At 36.7% G+C, this 24,331-nt stretch overlaps 1 protein-coding gene and 1 pseudogene across 1 annotated transcript in view; one reads left to right on the forward strand and one right to left on the reverse strand.

Annotated features, from left to right (window-relative positions):
* Nucleotides 1-3,374: 3,374 nt before the first annotated feature.
* LRRD1 (leucine rich repeats and death domain containing 1) overlaps nt 3,375-24,331 on the forward strand; it is a 32,373-nt gene continuing 11,416 nt past the window's right edge. The window contains exons 1-3 of the mRNA XM_032875361.1: nt 3,375-3,408; nt 14,713-16,735; nt 19,485-19,683. Of these exons, the coding sequence (XP_032731252.1) occupies nt 14,789-16,735; nt 19,485-19,683 (2,146 nt within the window). The 5' untranslated portion in view covers nt 3,375-3,408; nt 14,713-14,788. The remainder of the gene's footprint in view (nt 3,409-14,712; nt 16,736-19,484; nt 19,684-24,331) is intronic.
* Nucleotides 11,673-12,698, reverse strand: LOC116878794 (annotated as a pseudogene).

Genomic DNA, 24,331 nt, shown 5'->3' on the forward strand with positions numbered 1-24,331 from the left:
CCCCGCTGAGCAGAGTGCCTGATACGGGGCTTGATCCCAGGACCCCAGGATCACGACCTGAACCGAAGGCAGAGGCTTTAACCCACTGAGCCACCCAGGCACCCTAAGTGTCTGACTCTTGATCTCAGCTCAGGTCTTGATCTCAGGGTTGTGAGTTCAAGCTCTGCATTGGGCTCTACACTGGGCATGGCACTCTACACTCTACACTTAAAAAAAAATTAACAAAGTGGATTAAAAACTTGAACATAAGACCTGAACTGATAAAACTCTAAATAAAAAACATAGGGGGCAAGCTCCTTGCCATTGGCTTTGGGTGACTTTTTGGATTTGACACCAAAACCAAAGGCAGCAAAAACCAAAAATAAACATGGGACTGTATCAAACTAAAAACTGCACAGCAAAGGAAACCATAAACAAAATGTACAGGCAACCCATGGAACAGGAGAAAATATCTGCAAGTTATATATCTGAAAAGGGGTTAATATCCCAAGTATATAAAGGACTCCTACAATTCAATTCAATAGCAAAAAAAAAAAAAAAAAAAAAAGATTTAAAAATGGGCGGAGAATCTGAATAGACATTTTTCCAAAAACATACAAATGGCTAACAGGCACATGAAAAAGTGCTCAACATCATTAATCATCAGGGAAATGCAAATCAAAACCACAATAGATCTCACCCCACACCTGTTAGAATGGCTAGTGTCAAAAAGAAAAGAAATTAGAAGTGTAGGCAAATGTATGGAGAAAAGGGAACCCTTGTGCACTATTGGTAGAAATGTAAACTGGTGCAACCACTATGGAAAACAGAATGGATGTTCCTCAAAAAATTACAAATAAGGACTACCATATGATGCAGCAATAACTTCTGGGTATTTACCCGAAAGAAATGAAAACATTAACTTAAAAAAAAAAAGACACATATCCCCATATTCACTGCAGCATTATTTACAATATCCAAGACACAGCAACAACCTAAGTGGCCATGAATGGATGAATGGACAAAAAAAAGTACCATATTTTTACAATGGAATAGTATTCAGCCATGAAAAAGAAATCTTGCCATTTGCTACAACATGGATGAACCTTGAGGGCATTATGCTAAGTGAAGTAAATCAGACAGAGAAACAAAAATTCAATATGCTCTCCCTTACATGTGGAATCTAAAAAACAACAATAAAAACAAGCTCATAGATAGGGAGAATAGATTGGTGGTCATGAGAGGCAGGGGGTGGGGGTGGGTGAAATGGGTGAAGGCAGTCTAAAAGGTACAGACTTCCAGTTATAAATAAGTCAAGGGAATATAATGTACAGCATGGTGACTATAGTTAATAATACTATTGTATATTTGAAATTTGCTAAAAGATCTTAAAAGTTCTCTTCACAGGAAGAAGATTTTTGTAACTATGGTGATGGATGTTAACTAGACTTAGTGTGGTAATCATTTTGCAACATATGGAAATATCAAATCATTATTTTTGTACACCAGAAACTAATGTTATATATCAATTATATCTCAGTTTACAAAAAAAGACAAAACACAGACTTCTGTAACACCAGCAAACTACATGTATTTTCAATAAGTTGCAAAGTTCGTAACTAGGCAGATGATATCTTGCAAATTGAATCCACAGAATGGGATATGAAAAGGCTACACATGTAGAATTACAGAAGAGGGACTCTCACTGCTTTTCATAAATTCTGAGAAGTTAATTGCATTCATTATTCAACTTTATTTATTTATTTATTTATTTTGGTGCAAATGGTGATTTTATTAAAGCACAGAAACAGGGCAGAAAGAGCTGCTGCCCATTATTCAACTTTAAATTTCAAATTGTAATTTGGTAGTAATGCGAGGGTTTGGGAGGTCCATATACTAAAACAATTTGATAACAGTTGCAGGCTATGGAAAAGGGCTGGAGAACATGGTGGGCCAACCACCCTGATAACCAAAAGGTCTGTGACTCCTCACCAAGTTCAAGTGGCCTACTCTGTAGACAGGGTCCTCTGCAGATGAAAGGAGAGCCTTTCACATGAATCTATGGATAATACGTTTGGAGGTTTTCTGTTAATTTAGTACTCTAAGAATATTTTAAACATCACCTGCTAACAGGATGCAATAGTGTTCATCAAAAGATATGAATGAATTCAAGTGGCATTTTTAGAATGTATTTTTTTCAATCATGGTAAAACACATTTTTTCAATTTTATTATATTTTAGGTATTTGTATTAGTAAATCAAGCAAGGTCATTTTTAAGTTTTCCATTTCTTTTTTCTAAAAGCTCTGTACCAACACTGAATCTTGGAACACTACATCAAAAACTAATGACATGGGGCACCTGGGTGGCTCAGTGGGTTAAAGCCTCTGCCTTCAGCTCAGGTCAGGATCCCAGGGTCCTGGGATCAAGGCCCCACCCCCACCCCCATTGGGCTTTCTGCTCAGCAGGGAGCCCGCTTTCCCCTCTGCCTGCCTCTCTGCCTACTTGTGATCTCTGTCAAATAAATAACTAAAATCTTAAAAAAAAAAAAAAAAACTAATGACATACTGTATGGTGACTAACATAACATCATAAAAATTAATAATAAAAATAAATAAAACCCTATATTTGGTTTTCAATTACAAAGACTTCCTGTTTGTTTGTTTTTCTGATAAATGCCACGTTTTTGGTTATATTAGGCTAGGGCTAAACAGTCTTGGAACTTCAGTTTGTCCTGTTTAGATGACGGGAGAAGGCAAGTCACAGTGATCTCAGGAGCTTTCTCAAAGCATAGCCACCACCTCTCCTGTCCCTAGACTCACTTACCGGTTTTCTTCCTGGTAACTGCAAAGGCAGACACGCCTCCAAATCTCCAAAGCCTCGGTATCTGGGCGGTCCCAATCGTCCCCTCCCGGAGAGATGAGCAGGCTCGGTTTTCCGGGGTCCCAGGCAGCTTGCCTGCAGTCACTGACCAGTGGGGTGGGGGCCCAGCAGGAGCTGAAGAATGGCCCCCGTGGGAAATGAGACAGAAAAGTTCGGGCTCTATGAGGCGGTTTGGTCGAACAGTGACAAAATGTGTCCTCCACGTCACTAGATGCCATTTCCACCATGCCTCTACAGCCTGCTGTTAGCCCCGCAGGCAAAAAACCCAAGTTCTCTGCCCCATAGGTGGCCACCGACACCCGTCCTGCCTGGGAAGCTGAATGGAGGCCCCCAACCTACCCGCAGGTGTCCTAGTGTGACCCGGGCCAGCTCACAAACGCGCAGGGGCGTGGCCAGTCCGAGGCGCTCGGCCACTGTCGCCCGACACAGGATCGGGGGTCAGTGCGGGGTGGAAGGCCACCGCTATCTCCTGAGTTGCTGAATGCTCCCCTGCGCGCGTCCCCGCCCTGCCCACCACCCGAGTTACTGCCCCTGCGAAAGGCTCCAGGTGAAGCGAAGCGCTGTTACTTGGGCCACCCGACAAGCCAAAGCCAGGTTTTCTTTTCCCATCTCCCCTCAATATCTACAGCTCTTTACGACGTCCTCTTCATACCGCAGCGATACCCACCTCTGGCGTGTGTGCGCGCTATCCCACGTTGCTTTAGCCTCTGTTGAGTGGCCTTTATTCCACACTCTGGGAAGCAATTTGTTGATACTGCAGGACATAAAAACGTCTTGTGGTTAACATCTATGTCTTTCAAATACGTAACAAATTACAGAGGGTTGCTCAACTTAACTAATATTTATAAAAACAGAGTTGGGATCTGTTTTTGCCTATTAGATTGGCAATATTTACTTTTAAATGAATCTCTCGGTGCTTGTGAGGAGGAGGGGGAAAAATACTTTTTCCTATACATTTTTAGAATGCTATTTATCAGCCTTTAAAATGTTCACATGATAATGGTCATATAAATGATAACACAGACTTCAACAGAATATTTTGCAGGCATAAATGGTAAACTTTTCAAATATTTCATTTCAAATCACGGTATGTTAACTACAATGTATATATTCTGTGACGCTGGAAATGTTCAATAAGGTAGTCACTAGACACATTTAGCTATTAAGCATCTGAAGTATGGCTAGTGTGACTGAGAGGCTAAACTGTAATTTTATTTAATCTAAATTGAAATGGCCACATATAGCTACTGTTATCATATTAGACAATGATACTGCATAGTAAGACCTCAATTTTGTAAAAAAAAAAAAAAGTAATATGTATGATACTTGTCACTGGTTATCCCTAAAAAGTGGTTATAAGGGACATCAAGTTGCTTCTCCAGCATCTGTTCTTTGGGTTTGGGTTGCTCTCTCAGATGTGTGTATATAAATACATAAATGCATATATGTATTTCTCCTGTGATATCTGGGGTGAGCAAATGCCACCCCTGGCTGTAGGGGTGAGCCATGTAGTACCATCTAAAATAGTATTACTCTGACATCTAGCCACAGTCACTCATTCAACATTGGACATTTGACCTAACTCAGGCCAACAGAATAGGAGATGTCATCTCTGACTCTTGTTTCTCCTCTATTACCAGTCCCAACTGAATGCAGCATTCACAGTCAATCTGTAGGTACCCAGACATGGAGACCAGAGCAGCCCTTGTTTAGTAAGTTTTTCATCTTATACTCTTTTTACACAAGAGTGTGAATGTACCTAATGCTACTAACTATACATTTGAAATAATTAAAGTGATAAATTTTACATATATTTTACCACAATAAAAAAAAAAAAGTACGCTTTTACCAAACACCTGGGGAACAACACTACTATGAACTGTCATAGACCATCAAGATCACACAATTCCATGTATGCCATGCTTACTAAAGAAAGCCCAAGGGCTAAAGCCACCTGAAAAAGTCATCCCCACAAAAGCCAAAAGCACAATCTGGGCTGCTACAAAATGTTGGGGTTAAAACTCTAGAGCCAGGGGCGCCTGGGTGGCTCAGTGGGTTAAAGCCTCTGCCTTTGGGTCAGGTCATGGTCTCAGGGTCCTAGGATCAAGGCCTGCATCGGGCTCTCTGCTCAGCAGGGAGCCTGCTCCCCCTCTTCTCTCTGCCTGCCTCTCTGCCTATTTGTGATCTCTGTCAAATAAATAAATAAAATCTTAAAAAAAAAAAAAAACTCTACAGCCATAAACCATGAACCCTTACCATCCTAGAGACTTAATTTCTCCAGTTGTATTTATTTTTCAAAGTATTCAGCCAAGGCACCACCAGATGTTGTCATTTGAGGAGCAAAGAATAACACCGCTTCTTCTCCTTCCAAGTTCCTTATAATTAAATAAAATCAAGCAGATGGGGGTCAAAATATCACATGTATTACTGATAAAACAGTTTACAGAAAGTGGCTTTGGTCTGTAGCTAAGTGGACTTGCAATAGTTCCCTCTTGAATTCAAGGCAATTACTTTGTCATCAAACAGACGGACAACCTTGGCTCCCCAAACACACAGTCAACCCTCTTATTCTATGGAAGACAGCTCACTAGAACACAAATCTGGCAGGCAGAAAGACCTAGAGGGAACCCAGAAGGAGATGAGCTTATCAGTTATTCAAGTCTTCCCTGAAGAGAAGATACTGTTGAGATAGGGCTCAAGGCCTAGGGCATTGCGTGGATAGTTTCTACTATATAGAAATATGAAGCCAGGAGAAAGTAGTTACTTCACCACACGTTTTGAAAAGAAAAAGAAAACTTGGACAAACCAGCAACCATCAAATCTAATGAGTAAGAGATCAAAAAGAAAATTTTACAGAACCTTTAGGGAACAGATTATCCCTGTAACATGTAAAAGACATCAACAAACACATAATTAGGGTAAGTTACCCAGTTCAATTTATGAGGTTAACCTTGACCACAAAACTGGATAAGAACATTACAGAAAAGGAAATTATCAACAAAATTACTAATAACACAGGTATTAAAATTATCAATAAATGTTACATTTAATTCAAAAGTGAGTTAAAAAGCAATATATCATGACCAAGTTTGACTTATCCTCAAATGCCAGATGTTCAATAAAGAAAATCTATTAATGTAATATACCACATTAGCAGATGTTGAAAAAATAAGACAAAGATAGCTGCTATCATTCCTTCTATTCCACATTATACTTACTGAAGTGCTTAACAAATGCAGTAGGACAATAAACGAGTTAGAGAATTGGATAAGAAGAAGCAAATACTGCCAATATTTGTAATGTTCTCTTTATAGAAAATCTAGCAGAATGTATGAAACTTAGAATTCATATGAAAGCCCAGTCATATTGCTGGAGACAAGATCAACATGCAAAAATAAATAGTGTTCCTATATGTGAAATTTTTAAAAAAAGATTTTATTTATTTATTTGACAGAGAGATCACAGGTAGGCAGAGAGGCAGGCAGAGAGAGAGGGGGAGGCAGGATCCCCACTGACCAGAGAGCCTGACGTGGGGCTCGATCCCAGGACCCTGAGATCATGACCCGAGCCTAAGGCAGAGGCTCAACCCATTGGGCCACCCTGGAGCCCCAATATATATGTGAATATTTTAAAAACTAAAAAAAGACATAGAAATCAGATATCAGGGATACCTGGGTGGCTCAGTCATTAAGCATCTGCATTCAGCTCAGGTCACGATCCCAGGGTCCTGGGATCAAGCTCTGCATCAGGCTACCTGCTCAGTGGGAAGCCTACTTCCTCTCCCTCTCCCCTTGGTTGTGTACCCATTCCCACTATCTCTCTGTCAAATAAATAAAATCTTTTAAAAAAATCAGATATCATTCCCAATAGCAACAGAGATATACCACGTTATTAAACAGGAAGAATCAATATCATCAATGTGTCACTTCTTTCCCAAATTAGTTCACAAGTTTAATTCAATTCTTATTGAAATACAAGCAAGACATTTTGTGGAACTTGATGCACAGATCCTGAAACTGATCTGGCTATGTAAAGGGTTGGGAATAACCATCATAATTTTGAAGAAAAAGGATAAGGGGAAAGGACATTCTCTACCAGATACCAAGATTATAATCATTAAAACATGTGGTATTGATCCAAACTTAGACAAATAGATAAAAGGAATAGAAATGAAATTCCAGAAACAGCTCTACACATATATATGATTGAGGCAGCATTAGAAATCAGTGAAGAGGGGCCCCTGGGTGGCTCAGTGGGTTAAGCCTCTGCCTTTAGGTCAGGTCATGATCTCAGGATCCTGGGATTGAGTCCCGCATCAGGTTCTCTGCTCAGTGGGGAGCCTGCTTCCCTCTCTCTCTCTCTGCCTGCCTCTTTGCCTACTTGTGATCTCTCTCTCTATCTCTGTCAAATAAATAAATAAATAAAATCTTTTTAAAAATTTAAAAAAGAAATCAGTGAAGACAGAATTTACTATTGAATAAATATATTGCAGAAACAACTGACTAGACTTATGAGAAATATTATATTAGATCCCTACCTCATACCATAAACAAAATAATTTTCCATATGGATTAAAGAACTGTGAAAGGCAAAGCACAAATTTTTAAACATTTCTGCTGTATATATTCCATTTGCCACTAATACCAGTTAGTCTTTGCTGCATAGCAAACACTTCATTAAGCTCCCAATTCTGTGAGAAAGCCAGAATTTGGGGTTGGCTCAGCTAGGCAGTTCTGATAATCGTGGCTGGGTTTCTCCATGCATTTGTGATCAGCTGCCAGTCAGCTAGGTCACTCGGTGTGTTGGCTGGCTGAAAGTTGGAATAATTAGCCAACTGTTTCTCATCACCCAATAAGCTAACCAGACATCACAGTGCATGTATGGTAGGGCTCTCAAAAACTGTGCAAACCTCTGCTTGTGTCATGTTTGCTAATGCCCCATTGGCCAAAGTTTGAGTCACATGGCCAAAGTGAGATTCAAGAGGTGAGGAAATAGACTCTACTTCTTGGGACACATGCAAACACTGGAAAAACTTGTGGCTATTTTTATAATCACCACCCTCTGATTCTGCTTTGTGCCCCAGAGGGCTAAACTGTATAGACTGCATCAAGAGTCCCTCATGCTCTCTGAACCTCAGAAGCCTAAAGGAGGCTGCATCAGAAGATAAGAAGAATGGAGGAGAGTGCGAGTGGGGGTTTATTCCCCCGCTCTCTTTGCAGCAGCTTTGCTGCTGACTGTATTCATTCATCCAGAGTCCAAGCTCTAGTCAGTGGGCCTTTGTCTACAGTGCCTTGTCTAGATTCTCTCTCCCTTACCAGGCTTGGGAGTAACAGTGGAGCTCACTGTACTGGCCCTGGGATACAACACTATCTTCTGTGATTCCCTTACATTTTACCTTTGTGAATAAACTCTCTGGTAAACTTTCCTCAAATTACTCAATTTGAGTGTAGCATATTCTCTTGTGGGACCCTGACTGATAGAGAAGTAAATATTTGAAGAACTTCTTAAGGCACAGAAGGCAAAAATTGTCAAAACATATTGTGGAAATAGAAAATTATACACCCAAATACTTTGACTCAGCCATAGTTAAAATGAAAGCCATAAGCCATACATTTTGAGGAACTTTTGAGTGGAGATGATTTGGACACAGTAATTTTAATAATCTTTAACATTAAGTTAAAGCAAAAGCTAAAAATATGTTGATTAAACCCCAGCCTGGCTGGGTGTGGTTACGGTTCTGTTAAAGTTAGTTCTAATTACGGATAGAAGATAAATTTATTAATATGTCTCTTACTATGGACATTTATGTTATTTCCAATCTGTTACTATTATAATGTTTTTTTGTGTCCACTTAATTCATTGTCTATCCTAATGTCTTCTCACTGTTTTACTTTTCACATTTTTTTTACGATTATTTATTTATTTGACAGACAGAGATCACAAGTAGGCAGAGAGGCAGGTGGGGGAGGGGGAAGCAGGCTCCCCGCTGAGCAGAGAGCCCCATGTGGGGCTGGATCCTAGGATGCTGGGATCACGACCCGAGCCCAAGGCAAAAGCTTTAACCCACTGAGCCACCCAGGTGCCCCTACTTTTCACATTTAAATCTATAGTCCACTTGGGATGCCTGGGTGGCTCAGTCATTAAGAGTCTGCCTTTGGCTCATGTCATGATCCCAGGGTCCTGTGATCAAGCCCCACATCAGGCTTTCTGCTCATGTAAGAGCCTGCTTCTTCCTCTTCCCCTGACCCCCACACTCCCAACCCCCTCATGCTCTCCCTCTCTTGCTCTGTATCAAATAAATAAATAAAATCTTTAAAAAATAAATCTATAATCCACTTAAAATTAATTTTTGTGGATGGCAAGATACTGGTCAAATATCTTTTTCTTCTTGTATGGATTCCTAGTTGACCCAGAATGAAAAGCCATCATTTCCACAGTGATCTTAGTGCCATCTTTTTCTTAAATCAAGGTGCAAATAGAACATGGGTTCCTCCTTTTAATTTCTTTTAGTTTTCTGTGATCTTATGCTTTAGAGTCATCTTTCAAAAACAGCACTTGGGTTTTCGTTTTTGTTTTTAAATCTGACTTTTAATTGGTTATTTAATCCATTCACATTTATTTTTATTATATTTGGACTTGTTTATACTTTCTTTTAAAACTTTTCTAATTTCTTTTTCCCTTCTTTTTTGCTTTTTAAAAAATCTCCCAGAACATTGTTATTGTTCCTCTTCGTCTTTTGTGTATTTCCCCTTAAAGTTTTTCTCTTTTTAAGTCTGGTATCTAGTCCCTCTACTTTTATTGTTGATAATAAATCTTAAAAATTTATCAAATTTTATCAATCATGCCTAACACAGTCTTAAAGCTAAACAACTTCTCATCTACCTCAGATAAAAAAAAAAGATTTTAGAACATTTTAGTACAGGTTTTGTTTTTATTTTATTTTGAAATAATTTTCGATTTACAGAGAAGTTGAAATATTTACCTTGGCATAATACTTCTAACTAAACTACAGACTTTATTTGAAATTTACATTTTTTACATTAATGTCTTTTTTCTGTACAAGAGTCTAACCCCAGATCCCATATAAAATTTAGTTGTCATGTCTCCTTAGTCTCCTGCAATCTGTGACAGTTTCTGAGTCTTTGTCTTTTATGTCCTCAACATTTTTGAAGACAACTGATCAGTTATTTTGCAGAATGTCCCTCAATTTGGATTTGTCTGATGTCTTTTCCTAATTGGATTAGGTTATACATTTTTGGAAAGAAAACCACAAAGTGATTAGTCCTTCTCAGTCTTCCATATCTTGAAGTACATAATGTAGTGATGATATTGATTTTAATCACTTGGCAAAGGTGGTGTTCACTGGGCCTCTACACTGCAGTTATCATTATCCTCTTAATACTCAGGGAGATTCTTGACTCTGACATTATTTCTGATATTCCAGTTCTTTTTAAATGCCATATATGAAACACTATTATTGTTTTATAGAGACCATTATTTCTTTGCATTTACATATGTGGCTACCATTTTACTTGCCCACTATTCCCACCTTGAATTTCAGATCATCCTCTGGTATCTTTTTCCTCTTAAATTATATCTTTTAGAAGTTCCTTTTGAGCAAGGTTCTTGGTGGTAGAAGTTCTCAGTTTTGATTACCTGTAAATGTTTTTCTGGTCCTTTTATTTTTGAATGATAAATTGTTTCGATACCCAATGCAAGGTTAATAGGGACTTTCTGTCAACATTTTCAGTAAGTTACTCCACTGTCCTCTAGTTTTTACTGAAGTTGCTAAGACATCTGTTCTCATCTTGTCCTTCCTCTATAGGGGTTCCTCCCCTTCTCTCTGACTGCTCTCATGATATGTTCATTGCTTCTATTGTTCTGTAGTTTTAGAATGATACTTTTTATTTATTCTGCTTGGATATGTTGTATATCATGGATCTCTTGATTCATATTTTTCATTAGTTCTGGAGCATTCATAGCCAGTATTTCTTTAAATATTGCCTTTGCTCCATTATGTCCACTTTCTCCTTCTGGAATGCTAATTAAATATATGTTACTCCTTCTCATTATATTTTTCATGCACTCTTTTATATTTTCCATCTCCTTCTCTATCTTTACCACATTTTAGATATATATTATTGACTTTTTAATTTTTCCTTCCCCTCTCCCCACCCCCCCCCTTTTTTTTTTCCTATGAAATAGTTTTAATATCTGCTCTGGGTTTCAGAAGTGACTTTACTCTTGTCTTAGTGAAAGCATCCTATCTTATTGTCTAAGACTCCTGGCCCTGGTGTTCCTGGGGGATGGAGCAGGGGAAAGGGGGAGAGAAAAATAAGGGTAGGAAGGGTGGTCAGGGTTCCTCTATTCTTTGGCAAACCCCTGTTTCCAGGAGGGGCAAAAGACCAGAGGAAAGAAGCCCTTGCTCTGATGGTGGCTCTCACGTCCCCAACCATCATGCAGGAGCCAGTGCTGGAAGCTGGCTCAAAGTGAACAAAAGGAGCCCTGGGAATCCAAACAAAATCCTGAAGCCAAGGCCTTTTTTTTTTTTTTTTTTTTTTTTCCGTAGGAAAAGTTGTCTTTGTTGTTCAGGGAGCAACACTGCAGACAGTTTTATTCCTTATAGAAAAGCAATCTAAAAAAAAAAAAAAGAAAGAAAGAAAGAAAGAAAGAAAGAAAGAAAGAAAGGAAGGAAGGAAGGAAGGAAGAAAAAGAAAAAAAAAAAAAAAGAAAAGCAATCTGTCTCTCTCACCCTCGCTGCTATTTGACCTGTGGGATGGTGGTCCCACATGCCTGGGCTCTAAGTACCTGTCAGCCTTTTACTTTCCCTCCCCCTGATTCTTCTGCCTACTTGGACACTCTCTTTGGCAGGTCACTTCCCATCTGCTGGAACCTTCTGGACTACACATCCACATGTATTTGACAGCAACTTTAAATTTAGCCATCTCATACCTGAAAAGCTTTAGCATGCAGGCCTGCTCTGGGTTCAGCACATCACCCTCCTTGCACATCTCATGGTTGGACAGTAGGGTCACCACATCTCTCTTGAGTATCTGTGGAGTGGGGAACTGCTCCAGAAGTCACAGTGAAAGTTACTTTGTTTCCAGCTTGAGTGAAGTCCATTTCTGTGTATTTTGTAAAGCATTCATTCACTTCCTCCCTGGTGTGGTTGGTGAAAAGGAGACCGACCTTCACTCCTCAACTTCTTGCTGACCTGATGCATGTTGTCTTTGTACTCATCAGATGGGCTTCAAGCCCAGGCCACCATCATCACCTTGTTTTTGCCAAAGAACATCTGGCTGTGCTTCCAGGTATTGCGATGTCTTTCAGCTTGCTGTTCTTCATGTTAGCCACAGAGAAGACAAAAAGGTACTTGTATATGTCCGCACATTTCCAAAGCCCTTCTATCAGGTTCTGTTTCAGTTCTAAGCCTTTCTTGGAAGTTTTGGTTAAGGAAACTTTCTTGTTTTGGTTGGATTTGGATATATCTTTCAGACATATATTTTTTAAGATTTTATTTATTTATTTATTTGACAGACAGAGTTCACAAGTAGACAGAGAGGCAGGCAGAGAGAGAGAGAGAGAGAGAGAGAGAGAGAGGAGGAAGCAGGCTCCCCGCTGAGCAGAGAGCCCAACGAGGGGCTTGATCCCAGGACCCTGGGATCATGACCTGAGCGAAAGGCAGAGGTTTTAACCCACTGATCCACCCAGGTGCCCCTAGACATATTTTATAGTGTACTAACTATCCAGTTGTTCCAGCACCATTATTGAAAAGACTACCTTTTTTTCAATGCTCCGAAGTCTGTATTTTTCAAAAACCAAGTATCCATATGTCATGATCAAATGTCTGTTTCTGGGTTTTCTATATATTTTACTGATCTATTTGAATCTTCTTGTACCAGTGCCATATCACCCTATTTACTATAGCCTCCTAAGAAGTCTTCATATTCAACAAATAAATCCTCTACCTGGTTTTCATTTCTTAAGCATATCATGACTCTTCTTGGCCCTTTGTCCAAAGACTTTTAAGAATCAGTTTGTCAAGTTCCACAAAAATAAGGTTAGAATTGAATTTATAATAAGATTGAATTTATAGATCAATTTGCAAAGAAAACCACTCCATTTATTTAGGTCTTCTCCAATATCTCTCACTGCATTTTGTACTTATATGAAGTAGTATTTTTCTGTACAAGTCTTACACAGTTTTTGTTAGATTTATTCCTAGGGATTTGACATTTCTTGATTGTAAATGATACCTCTTTAAACTTTCATTTTCTAAGATTTTTTTTTAATGTAAGGAAGGAAACTGGCTTTTGTATATTGACTTTATATTCAACATTACTTAATGTTCCTATTGATTTTAATAATGTGTCTATACAGGATCTTGAATTTCCTACATACATAATCATATTATCTGTGAGTCATGACATTTTAATTTAATTTTTAATAATCTTTAAACCCTTTTCCTGGCATTATGCCACTAAGATCTCCAGTATAATACTGATGGAAGTGATGGTACAAGGCAACATTTTCTTGCTTTGAATATCAAAGGAAAGCTTTCATTGATTTACCACTAGGTATGATACTTACAGATTAAGGAAATTTATAAATTGAGGAAATCTCCATCTATTCATACTTTGCTAAAAGTTCTCTCTAAAATCATGAAAAATGTTGCAATTTATCAAGTGCATCTAATGAAATGATTGTATGGTTTTTCTCCATCTCAATGTGGCAAACCACATTAACTTTTTAATGTTAAAATCCAACCTTCAATTTCTGGGACAAATGCAACTTAGTCACAAGATAGTCTCTTTATATATTGCTGGGTTTTATAATATTTATAATATTTATATTTTATAATATTTTATAATAAAATATTAAATTTTATAATATTTAGAAAATTTAGAATATTTAGAAATGTTTCTAGAACATATAGAAATATATAATATTTATATAATATTTAGAATAGTAATGTTTAGAATTTTTGCCTTGAGTAAAGTTTGCCTTTAATTTTTCATATTATCCTTAATATGTTTTATCAAGGTTAGTGCTAATGTCATAAAACAAGCTGGAAAATGTTCCCTCTTTCTATTCTCTTTGAGAGTCTGTGAAATAGTGAAACCATACCAGTTTAATCGAAAGGATTTAACATAGGGAATTGTGTAGACAAGTATTAGAGAACCAAAAAGGCAAAGGGGGAACTTTGGTAACACAGAGATAGTAAATACCACCCCTAGGATGAAGAAAGGAAGGAAGGAGGTTGGGTTATTAAAAACTACAGACTTGGGAGATGGACTAACAAAGCTGGGATCCAGAGTTCAGAGGAGAGGAGCTACACAGCTGTGCAGATACTTCAGGCGTCACAGGAAAGAATTACACTCAGGGTTTAGTTCTCTTGGAAAAGTTGTTTTGCTTCTAGTTAGTCTTACAGAAACTATCTCTTTCTTAAGATATTTCACTTCTACCTATGAGAAAATTATCTTAATGTACTGAATTTGTTGGGACAAGACACTTCAGCACCATATGTAAACCTACAACATCCATAATGCAAATAGTACGCTCTGCGTGTCAGGGAGCCACTGGCTGTTTTCCAAAAATTTGCTGAGTTCTTTCATCCCTTTATGTCTCCTTTCTTACTTTCTATAATTTCAATGTGATTTCAAGAGTATCATATGATAAATGCATGCAATCAATAAACTACCTTTAACTAGCAATCATATATAAAATTAGCTTTTTAGTTACAGATTGTTTTAATATCTATTATTCACTATAGAATAAAAATTGTAAAATTCATTTGTAATTTTAAATATTTATTGTATGTCTCATTTTAATATCAGTATTTGTTTTGTAGGTTCAAAGGAGAAAATTAAACATGAAAATTAAAATTGAGTTATAATCATGTATTGATGTAAGACATACCAGTAAAAATGATGTCTGATAAGGAGGGTACTTCAGAAGAGCTAGAAGATACCACTAGTCAACTTAGGACAGAATCTACATCATGTGCAATGGAACCTGAATTTATTAAAGAAACATCAAATTCATTAGCGGAAACTTGTGTTGGGAAACCTTCCAACCAGATTTGTGAAACAAATCCTAGAAATGATGAATTAGGCATACATGATGATGCATCAACATTGTCCCTTGGAATTAAGTCTAAGAGAGATGAAGAACAAAGGAAAAATCTTCAATTTTCTGGTACAATCACTACATATAAAAGCTTTCAGTTAAAAAGTGATATTCCACAAAGCCCACCATTATCAATAACTGGGATGGTCGCTGGGTATCAGGCTTTCTCTGGCTTCGTATCTCATGAAACATTAGAGACAACTAGTCCACAGCTCTCTGAAGAATATCAGAAAGGACTTGACTTTGGATCACATAACTTTACAGTTAACCTCAAGGCCAAGGGTTTACAAGAATTCCCTAAGGACATTTTAAAAATAAAATATGTAAAATACCTATATTTGGACAAGAACCAAATCAAAAGTTTTAAAGGGGCAGACTCAGGTGACCTGTGGGGACTTGAAATTCTGTCCTTGCAAGAAAATGGGTTATCATCACTTCCACCTGATATTCAGTTACTTCATAATTTAAGGATATTAAATGTCAGTCACAATCAAATATCACATATACCTAAAGAAATATCACATCTTGGGAATATCAGGCAACTCTTTTTTAATGACAATTACATTGAGAATTTTCCTTCTGGTTTAGAAAGTCTTGGAAACTTGGAAATTTTAAGTTTGGCTAAAAATAAGTTAAGTCATATACCAGATACTCTGGCTAGTTTTAAAAACTTGAAGGTTCTCAATCTGGAATATAATCAGTTAACAATATTTCCTAAAGTTCTGTGCTTCCTTCCAAAGTTAATTTCACTAATCCTTACTGGAAACCTGATAAGCAGTTTGCCAAAAGAAATTAGGGAGCTTAAAAATTTAGAAAACCTTCTGCTGGATCATAATAAACTTACCTTTTTGGCTGTGGAAATTTTTCAATTGTTCAAGATGAAAGAACTCCAACTAGCTGACAATAAACTGGAAGTTATTTCACACAAAATCGAGAATTTTAAGGAACTCAAAATTCTAATACTTGATAAAAATCTATTGAAAGAAATTCCAGAGAAAATTTCCCACTGCGTAATGTTGGAATGTCTTAGCCTTAGTTATAATAAATTAACGGGACTTCCTAAGAACATCTATAAGCTCAAAAATTTAAGAGAACTCTATGTAAACAAAAATAATATAGTGAGAATACCTGAAGATATCTCACATCTTAATAATATTTTCATTCTAGAATTTTCAGGAAATATAATCACAGATGTTCCCATTGAAGTGAAAAATTGCAAAAAAATAACTAAAGTTGAATTGAGTTATAATAAAATAATGTATTTTCCAGTAGGCTTGTGCGCTTTAGATTTTCTTAATTATTTGAATTTTAATGGAAATTATATTTCAGAAATACCTGTAGATATATCTTTTAGTAAACAACTACTTAATTTAGAGTTAAATAAAAATAAACTACTCATATTTTCTGAACACTTATGTTCTCTTATTAATCTTGAATATCTGGATCTTGGTGAAAACCAAATAAGGAAAATTCCACCATCTATCTCCAATATGGTATCACTCCATGTTCTTATCTTATGCTGTAATAAATTTGAAGCTTTCCCTATAGAAGTGTGTACTTTAGAAAATCTGCAAGTACTTGATCTTTCAGTAAACCAAATACAGAATATCCCTTCAGATATCTGTAACCTAAAAAGAATCCAGAAATTTAACATCTCAAGCAATCAATTTATATATTTTCCTATTGAACTGTGCCAACTTCAATCATTGGAAGAGCTGAATATAAGTCAGATGAATGGAAGAAAGGTAAGAGACCGATATTTTGGCCTTTGGAGGGAATTTGGCACTGGAGGGGATTAGAATCTAAATTGTAGTATATGTGTGTTTTAAATTTAGCTGGAATATTTTATTTTTTAAAGAAATAGTTTTTTTTTTAAAGATTTTATTTATTTATTTGACAGACAGAGATCACAAGTAGGCAGAGAGGCAGCAGAGAGAGAGAGAGAGGAGGAAGCAGGCTCCCTGCAGAGCAGAGAGCCCGATATGGGGCTCGATCCCAGGACACTGGGATCATGACCTGAGCCAAAGGCAGAGGCTTTAACCCACTGAGCCACCCAGGTGCCCCAAGAAGTAGGTTTTTTTTTTAACCCCAAACATGGTTTTAAAGTATAAAGTATATTTCTCAACAGCTTTGTAGGAAAGTATTTTATTAAAATGAAATTACAAGGAACTAAAGTTGACAATTTTATAGATTTCTTTTTATTTCAGTTTAATTGTAAAAGGAGTTTTAAAGTTATGAATTATAATGTAAACACATTATTGAAAATTTAGGAAGTTGAGAAATGAAATTTTAAAAAATCATTCCAGAAGCATACCATTGTAATATAACTATTAGTCAATGATCATATGTTGATACACCTTACTTTTACTCTTTTTTTAAGGTATATGGTTTTATAAGCAAGTATAAAAAGATTCTACATTCAATTTTAATTTTAGTTTCTTCTCTTTTCACTTAATATAAGCATTTCCCTATAATATAATATAATCTTCCCAATAATTGTTATAGCTAATACATGATATATGTAACTAATCATCTTTTGTTAAGTATTTAGGGATGTTGTAATTTTTCATCATCATATTTAATGCTGTGATGAACTGCTTCATAAACATAAACTTTTCCACATTTTACTATTTCCTTAGAGAATTTTCCTTAAAGAATTGCTAGATCAACATGAATAAATGTTCTTATAGTTCAGCTTCTCATTTTACTTGAACTGTAAGAATGAATTTTATGGAAATAGTTTTAAAAAATCCAACATTGCTGATTTATATTAAGATCTTAGTAAACTAATGAAAAGAACCTTAGACCTATTACCTGGCTATGTTTAATTTGGCCATTATAGTTGAAATAATGAAATAATGCTAGCTGAAGCTTTCTTTTAGCTCTCTGATTTGTACTGATATACATTCTCTAAACTTCCACAAAGCTGTTATTGTACTCTTTATTTTGGCACTGGATTACCTGTTGTTTAATACTCTTTCCTGATGGTTTACTATATGTATATTTTGTCCCCTGAATTAAAATTTAATCTCCTTGAAGTTAGGGGCTGTTTTCTTTTCTTTTCCTTTACATTTAGTATTTATTTATTTTAGAGAATGAGAGAGAGAGAGAGAGAGCACACGCACAAGAAGAGGGAAGGGTAGAGGGACAGGGAGAGAGAGAATCCTCAAGTAGACTCCATGCTGTGCATGGAGCCTGACTCAGGGTTCTATCTCACATCCTGAATTTATGACCTGAGCCGAAATCAAGAGTTGGATGCTTAACTGACTGAGCCACCCAGCAACCCCTTGGGACTGTTGCTTATGCTTCTTTTATATATAGAATAACACTGAGCACATTATTCAGTATTTATCTTGTTGTTTGGTTATCTCAGAGGGGTCCATTTATTCAAAATTCTTTGGTTCATTCGTAGAGCTTCCTTTATTTCAAAAGCCACTTGTGATGGCCATATTTTCTCTGAATATGTGCATTTGTTCTTCACCATAGCAGGGTATCATAATTCCTGTTATTTTGCAACACTTTTTATACTAGGAGTTTTTTTGAGGCCATAATGCCAAGCTGTGTGAGTCCATTCTAAAGGGGTTTATTGAGCACTTACTTAAAGTGCATCTTGATTGGGAACATGTACACAAAAAAAGTATAAAAAATGACATAATGGGGGCACCTGGGTGGCTCAGTGGGTTAAAGCCTCTGCCTTCGGCTCAGGTCATGATCCTAGGATCCTGGGATCGAGCCCCACATCAGGCTCTCTGCTCAGCAGGGAGCCTGCTTCCCCCTCTCTCTGCTCTCTGCCTGCCTCTCTGCCTACTTGTGATCTCTCTCTGTTGAATAAATGAATAAAATCTTTTTAAAAAATGACATCATGTCATTTAAAAAACCCAAGGAAAATACACACAAGAGACTAATAAAAAGCACTGTTGATGAGAATAGGAATAAAAATATCAAATGTGGGATGAATAGTTGGGAAAGACTTCAGTGTCTCAAAGCAGGTCAGATTCAAGGAAGGAAGAAAGGGATAGTGGTATGGAACACTAAGTGCTGGGAGAGTGAGGAAAGCAGGTTAATAAGCCATGTGGTTAAATTGGTAGCATTGGTCAGACTGGGGAGGTACTTGGATGATACACAATATATTATGGATTTCAGCAAGGAAGGTAGTCACAAAGAATTTGTGACATAGTGAAAATATCCCTTTTTGGGGTGCCTGGGTGGCTCAGTGGGTTAAAGCCTCTGCCTTCGGCTCAGGTCATGATCTCAGGGTCCTGGGATCGAGTCCCGCATTGGGCTCTCTGCTCAGCAGGGAGCCTGCTTCCTTTCTCTCTCTTCCTGCCACTCTGCCTGCTTGTGATCTCTGTCTGTCAAATAAATAAATAAAAATCTTATCTTTTAAAAAAATCCCTTTTTAAGACCCCAAAACTATCCTTCCATTTGATTTTAGACAAAGTTTTAATCATAGAAATATTTATTTAAAATGTAATTGTTTAATCTTTATTACAGTTAACAAGACTTCCAGAAGAACTGTCTAATATGACTCAACTTAAAAGACTTGATATCTCAAATAATGCAATCAGAGAGATTCCAAGAAATATAGGGGAATTGAGAAGTTTGGTTAGTTTAAGTGCACACAACAATCAAATAAGTTATCTGCCACCATCTTTTCTATGTTTAAACGATCTCCAGCAACTAAACTTGAGTGGTAAGTGCCAAGTGTAATCAATAAGCATAATCAACAAATATTCATGTCTAGGTTGCAAATTTTGCTGAAAAGACAGAAAAGCAGCCAACATAATGCATTAAGTGCTCTTTGGAAGGAAATGGCTTTCCTAGGTACAGAAAATGAGAGCAAAGCGTAAGGTCCACTTGCTTTCCTGAAAGAGGTTATAACCCACCTTGGGGAACCTGAACATGTGAGTAATAGAGATAATGACAGGCAGAAAGACAGAGGCAGTATGGTGGGGTGAGAGCACAAGAGAGTGCTCGCCGTAGTTCTGGGAGTGTTGGGAAGACTACAGATCGTGGTTCATGCTGCTGGTGGGTAAGAGTGTTGCTGGGACAACAGTAAAAGAAAAACAGTCAAGAAACCCACAGAAGTAGGTTCGGAGCTAAGAGACAATCGCTAAACAATTAGTATGCTACAAGTCACCAGCTTTTACTGCCAGATTTGAAGTTAGAAGGGCTGAGTTCAAATCTCATTTAGTCTACTTTCTCCATTTATAAAGTGAAGCTAACCAGAATACCCATGCTATAGATTTGGTGTCAAACTGAATGAGACTTTGAAAGCAGGTAACATACTGTGAAAGCATCATTCAAGCAAAAAATGTTTATATCCTCTTGTGAATTAATTTTGTCACTAGTGAATTTAGGAAGGCTGATCAGCAACACAGATAAGCTGTAACTTCTGCTTGTTCATAGACTTGTGGGAATATAATTAAACAAAATTTATGGAAATAGCTTCACAAATGTGAGGTAATACACCAATGAAAGGGATTTAGAGATTGATTCTTTTCTTTCCTCATAGCACAGGCTTTGGAGTAGCACAGATCTTAGAATCCATCATTCAATAGGAAGCTTCTTTTTTTTTTAATGTTAATCTTCTGTTGTTTTCTAATCTGTAAATGAAAATAATAATTTCTATTCTTTAAACTATGAGGATTAAATGGTTAATCACTAAGCACAGAAAGCGATATAGGTTTTAAACAGATGTGAGAACATCTCCCCAAGGAGCCAAAATAACAAATGATAGGAATGTAGACTGACAGGATAAGTGCTTGTGGTTGTCTTTGTGTAGAAGGACAGACAGTTCTCTTGCCTTATAGTTCTCTCTGCACGCGCTGATAATGCTATCAGTCAGGCTTTCATCTTCTCCTACTGTAAGACAGCTAGTTACATTATCATTGTTGTATCTGTTGTTTACAGACGGCATCCATTCTGATAGGTCAATGCTTGGGCCAAACAAGTTGTTAAATATTTTGAAAAGCACCACTGCTCACAAGTACTAAAGTAACAGCCGCTGAAAGGATTCCTACCTATAGGCCCTCTCTCTCTCTTTCTCTCTCACTCTCTGTCCTTTGTTGTTGCCAGTTTTTAAAGACACCTTTTTCTGAAGTATAAATACATGCTGAAAAAAGTACACATTGTAATCAAGAAATTAAGATTAAAAGTAGAATTACCATATAATCCAGCAATTCCATTTCTGGGTATTTATCCAAAGGAAAAGAAAAGAGTAACTCAAAAAGAAATATGCACCCCAATGTTCATTGCAGTATCATTTACCTAAGTGTCCATCAGTGGATGGATGGACGGATGGATAAAGAAAATGTGGTGTAAAAAAAAAAAAAGAAAAGAAAATGTGGTGTATACACACACACACACACGCGTGCACACACACACACGGTGGAGTATTATTTACCCATAAAAAGAAGGAACTTTTGTCATTTGCAACAACATGGATGGACCTTGAGGGCATTTTGTTAAGTGAAATAAGCCAGACAAAGACAAATACTACAGGATACAGGATTTCATTTATATGTGGAATCTAAACAAAAGTAAACTCATAGATACAGAGAACAGACTGGTGGTTACCACAGGGCGGTACAGCATGGTGACTACAGTTAATAATATTTTTTGTATATCTCAAAGTTGCTAAAAGAAGAGACACTAAAAGTTCTCATTGCCAAAAAACCCTGTATGTTGTAATGGATGTTAACTAGACTTACTATGTTGATCATTTTGCAATATATACAAATACTGAATCATTGTTATATACCTGCAGCCAATGTTATATGTCAGTTATCAATTATCTCCCAATTTTAAAAGAAGTTCATACTGTAAGTATACAGCTCAATAAACTTCCACACACTAAACAAACCCATAATTTTAGGACCTAGATCAAGAGACAAGACATTCCCAGAAACCAGAAACCCCATCTTGTACCTTTCCAGTCACTTCTTGCCGTTCTCTTAACCAAGGGTAAACACTATCATGAATTCCAATAGTGTGCCTTAAATGAAATCATAAAATATACACTCTTATATCTGGCTTCTTTCACTTAACATTATGTTTGTGAAATTCATTCATACTACTCTGTGTAGTTGTGAACCACTCTCAATATTGAATATGAATATACTCTGCTTTACTTATTCTGCTGTTGATGAACATTTAGTAGAAAAGCAATTATTTTCTTGTGATCAGATAACAAACTCCTTATGATTTCAATCCTTTTAAATTTGGGGGGACCAACTTTATGGCTTAGCATATAGGGTACCTTGATAAACACACATATACTCTTTCAAAAGTATATTCTGAAAGAGTTAGCTACAGTGCTTTATGAATATCATGTAAGTCCAGGTTGTGGATAGTTTTGCTGGTATCTTCTGTCTTTACTGGTTTGTTGTCTTAAAGTGTTAAAATCCAAAACTATGGTTGTGGAATTGTATATTTTTGGCTTTAATTGTCAACTATTTTCATGTATTTTGAGGAATTGTTATTAGAAAAAATGCATGTATATGATTATCATGACTTTCAATTCTAATGAATTTTTTTTATCACCTGAAATCCCCAAATGCCCCTCTTTATCCCCAGTAATAATCTTTATTTTGAGGATTATTTTATCTAATATTAAGATAACCACTCCAGGCTTCTTACATTTACTGTTCTCATGGTATATCTTTACTATCATTTTACTTTCAACATATGTGTCTTTATATATAAAGTACATCCCTTGTAGACAGCACCTATGTTTTTATGCTCAAAATGCATCTCTTATAGACAGTATATATAGTTTGGCCTTGCTTTTTCATCCTTTATGGCAATCTCTGCCTTTTAATTGGGATATTTAGTCAGTTAACATTTAAGGTAATTATTGGAATAGTAGGAATTATTTATTTGTTTTTAAAGATTTTATTTATTTACTTGAGAAAGAAAGAGACAGCACGAATGGGGGAGGAGGCAAATGGAGAGGGAGAAGCAAACTTCCTCCTAAGCAGAGAGCCCATCATGGAGCTCAATCCCAGGACCCCAAAGATCATGACCTGAGCCAAGGGCAGATGCTTAGCCATCTGGGCCACCCAAGCACACCAGTATAGTTGGATTTAGATCAGTCATTTCACCAGTTGTTTTCTGTTTCTCCCCTACGTTAACTCTTTTTCTGTCTCAATGTTGAATTAGGTTTTTTGTTTGTTTTTTGTTTTTGTTTTTGGTTGCTTTCCAGATCTTCTTGTCTTTGGTTTTCAGCAGTTTGACTATGCTGTGCCTAAGTGTATTTTTTTTTAATTATAATTAAGGTGAAATTCACACAATCTAAAACTAAGAGTTTTAAAGTAAACAATCTGATGGCATTTAGCACATTAACTAAGTAGCACAATATACCATTAATTCTATCTAGTTCCAAACATTCATCAACTCCAAAGGAAACAATTACTCATTAAGCAGTTGCTCTCTCTTCTCCCCTTCCCTCTCCCTCTGGTAACTAACAATGTGTATTGCATCTCTGTAGACATACTTAATACCATGGATATGTCATATGAAGAGAACTGTACAATAAATTACTTCTTTAGACTATTTTTTTTTTCACTTAGCATAAGGTTTTCAAGCTTCATCTATATTGTACCTTGTATCAGTAGTCCATTCCTTTTACGGCTGAGTAATATTACACTGTATAAATCCTCTATACTTTGATGATCCATTCATCCTCTGATGGACATTTGGGTTACTTTCACCTTTTGGCTATTGTGAATAGTGCTCTTATGAGCACGTGCACACATGTGTTTATTTCAGTACATTTTCAGTTCTTTAAGTTATATCCCTAGAGATAGAATTCCTGTGTCATATGGTAATTTTATGTTTAATTTTTTGAGGAACTGTCAAATTGTTATCCACAGAGATAGAACCATTTTACATTCTCACCATGAATGTACAATGATTCCAATTTCTCCATATCCTTTTCAATATTGTTGTTTTACATTGTTTGGGATTACAGTTATGCTAGTGAATGTGAGTGGTATCTCATTGAGGGTTTGATCTGAATTTCCCTAATGACTAAGGATTTGAGCATCTTTTTTAGGTGCTTTTTGACCACTTGTATATTTTTTTGAGAACTGTCTATTGAATTCATTTGCCCATTTAAATTTTAATTTTATTTTTTAAAAGATTTTATTTGCTTATGGGGGTGGGGAGGCAGAGGGAGACAGACAAGCAGACTCTGTGCTGAGCTCTGAGCCTGTCACAAGCCCCAATCTCAGGACCCTGAGATCATGACATAAGCTGAAACCAAGAGTCAGACACCTCACCTGCTGAGCCACCCAGGTGCCTGTCCTTTGCCCATTTTTAAATTGGGCTTTAATTGG

Source organism: Lontra canadensis, unplaced genomic scaffold (assembly GCF_010015895.1).
Source record: "Lontra canadensis isolate GAN:19392208 unplaced genomic scaffold, GSC_riverotter_1.0 scaffold2, whole genome shotgun sequence".
Classification (NCBI taxonomy): Eukaryota; Metazoa; Chordata; class Mammalia; order Carnivora; family Mustelidae; genus Lontra; species Lontra canadensis.